The sequence below is a fragment of the Sinocyclocheilus grahami genome, unplaced genomic scaffold, assembly GCF_001515645.1.
Source record: "Sinocyclocheilus grahami isolate Dianchi unplaced genomic scaffold, SAMN03320097.WGS_v1.1 scaffold1328.1, whole genome shotgun sequence".
NCBI classification, from domain to species: domain Eukaryota; kingdom Metazoa; phylum Chordata; class Actinopteri; order Cypriniformes; family Cyprinidae; genus Sinocyclocheilus; species Sinocyclocheilus grahami.
In genome coordinates this window covers 191,934-194,391 of record NW_015506507.1, presented here as the reverse complement: position 1 = coordinate 194,391, position 2,458 = coordinate 191,934, and the positions used below count along the sequence as shown (strand labels likewise).

At 35.2% G+C, this 2,458-nt stretch overlaps 1 protein-coding gene across 1 annotated transcript; it reads left to right on the top strand.

Annotated features, from left to right (window-relative positions):
• Positions 1-427: 427 nt before the first annotated feature.
• LOC107569260 (C-type mannose receptor 2-like) lies at positions 428-1,905 on the top strand. The gene is made up of 5 exons (XM_016255297.1): positions 428-464; positions 542-901; positions 997-1,332; positions 1,470-1,570; positions 1,771-1,905. Exons 1-5 carry the CDS (start codon positions 428-430, stop codon positions 1,903-1,905), a joined length of 969 nt encoding a protein of 322 aa, XP_016110783.1.
• The last annotated feature ends 553 nt before the right edge of the window (positions 1,906-2,458 follow it).

Sequence of the window (2,458 nt, the reverse complement as noted above, 5' to 3'; positions counted from 1 at the left end):
GCTGCACAAGTCCTCAATTTGCCCGTTTTGTGTTTCCCAGCGATTCAATAAGGAATAAGGCAAGGATTTCCGTGTACTGAGACTCAGTTTACTACACAACACAACGCAGATGAGACACCGCTTCAGTAGCAATATAAAAAATATACAGAACTAAAACAATTCTGAGGTAGAAAAATAACATTTCAAAGAAGTAACATTGTGTATAAAGGAAACGTAGTACAAAAACAAATAAAAATGTAACCTTTACATTTTGGTTTAACATTTTAATTGCAAAATTATGAAATGTGTCATGAATTTTCAGATTGTCTTTTCACTTATAGATAATGGCATTAGATATGTAGGTTTCAGTTCCACTTATTTTCCTACAAATTAGAATACAAAAGCAGACAGTGGCCATAAACAACAGAGAGGATCTGTGTGAGTAGTCATGGACGGGAGTCTGTTGGTGCTGCTTCTGCTGTCAGGTTGGTGTGGTCATTTGTAATCTGTATTTATGATGATGTGTTCACATATAGATGGTTTAACATGTTGATTTTAACAGGGCTGTTCTGGAGCAATTCTGCTCTTTCTCGTCCATACCACTATATAAATGTGAGAATGTCATGGCCAGAGGCTCAGAGTTACTGCAGAGAGAGATTCACTGATCTGGCTACTGTAGATAGTATGGGTGATGTGAACAGGCTGGTAAATATAGTGGATGCTGGATACAGTGGATCAGTGTGGATTGGACTGAAGAAGGGGACACAGAAACGCTGGGGTTGGTCTAATGGAGAAAACACATCTTCTCAGTACTATAACTGGGGTTCAGCACAGCCAAATGGGGATGGAGATTGTGCAGCTATTTATTCTGATGTTTGGCATGATATTTTATGCAGCTATAAGCAATATTTTGTGTGCTATGGTGAGTTCCCTGTTCTTTTAAATTTGTGAATGTGAATTTTAACTGGGGAAAAAAAGCTGAGCACTGCATGATTGTTTCTTTGCATCTCTCTATAGAAACTTCTGGATACATCTTGGTACAGAGCGCTAAAAACTGGAGTGATGCTCAGAGCTACTGCAGACAGCATCACACAGACCTTCCCACCATCCACAACTCTGAGCAAAATAACCAGATAACTAAGATCCTTTTATCTGGATATTACATTTGGATCGGTCTGTTTCTGGACTCTTGGGAATGGTCTGATAAATGGATCCTCTTCTTCAGACATTGGGCAGCAGGTCAACCATCCATGAGTTCAGAATCTGGTGACTGTGTTGGCATGTCAACAACTGATTCTGGGAGATGGTCTCAATATAGCTGTGATCTACAGCAGCCTTTTATCTGCAATGGAGGTGAGTTTCCCCAGTTAACAGAATCAAATAATTCAAACAAGAGGATTTGAAACAAATTTTACAAATAACTATGAAATGTTTTCATTTATTTATCTGTCTTCTGTGTTGAGGATGACTTTAACTCTGTATTTCTCTAGATGACAAGTTAATTAAAAAACAGATCATCAGACTGAAATTGTCCTGTAATGGAAAATACACATTGAATGATCCTTCACTACAGACAACCATTCTGAATGAGGTTTGCATCTGCCTTAAACAACCATTTTAGTTTCATTGTCAAATTGTGTTGTTGTAGAATGCCAAGTATAGCTTATAACCAACCAGAACCACTAATTTCATCATCATCGTTGTTGTTGTTAGGGTTAAAAATAATATGTAGCCAACAGTAGTGTGATGATATTTAATGTATCATTTCCTTCTTTCTTGCTGATTTTCCAGATAAGTGAAAAGCTGAAGAGCATGGGGCTGGAAAGTGACAGAAAATTAAGCTGGAGAAAGAGAGAAGATGAAGAGGTGTTTCATCTGGAGAGCAACCGTACAGCCAATTCAAATAACAAATGTAATAGGCAGTAAAAAAAAAACTCTATAAAGGAAACAAATATAACTACTTACTATATTATTTTGAAGAACTGGGAGGTAGTAATAATAACCATCATTGAAACACCATGAATTGTGATATTATATATGTATTTATTGGAATCAATTGTGAAAATAATTTTTCAATAACTATATTGAATCTAGCAAAACTTTACCTATAAATAGTTGTATTGTGTACTAAAGATTTTCTTTTAGTAAATAAACCATTTAATGCTCTAGTTTTAAATTATGTATTTATTTATTTTGTCATAATAACGTTAAAGTTCAAGATTAGCACAAAAATATTTGAGGACAAATCACTTTGTATTGTAAAAATAAAACCTTGAAATTCTACCTCTATGAGTTCATTAGCATGGGAGTAGCCATTTCTATTTACATTTAGACTACCTTTTATGCAAAAGCTGCCTGTTTCTTTCAAAACAAGTTGCTATTACATGGAAATGTCTCTGTCTGTGTATTACAAAACAATAATAGCAAGAAGTATTTACCCATTAAAAATAGTACCCATTAAAAAAAGTACTTCTGGTGC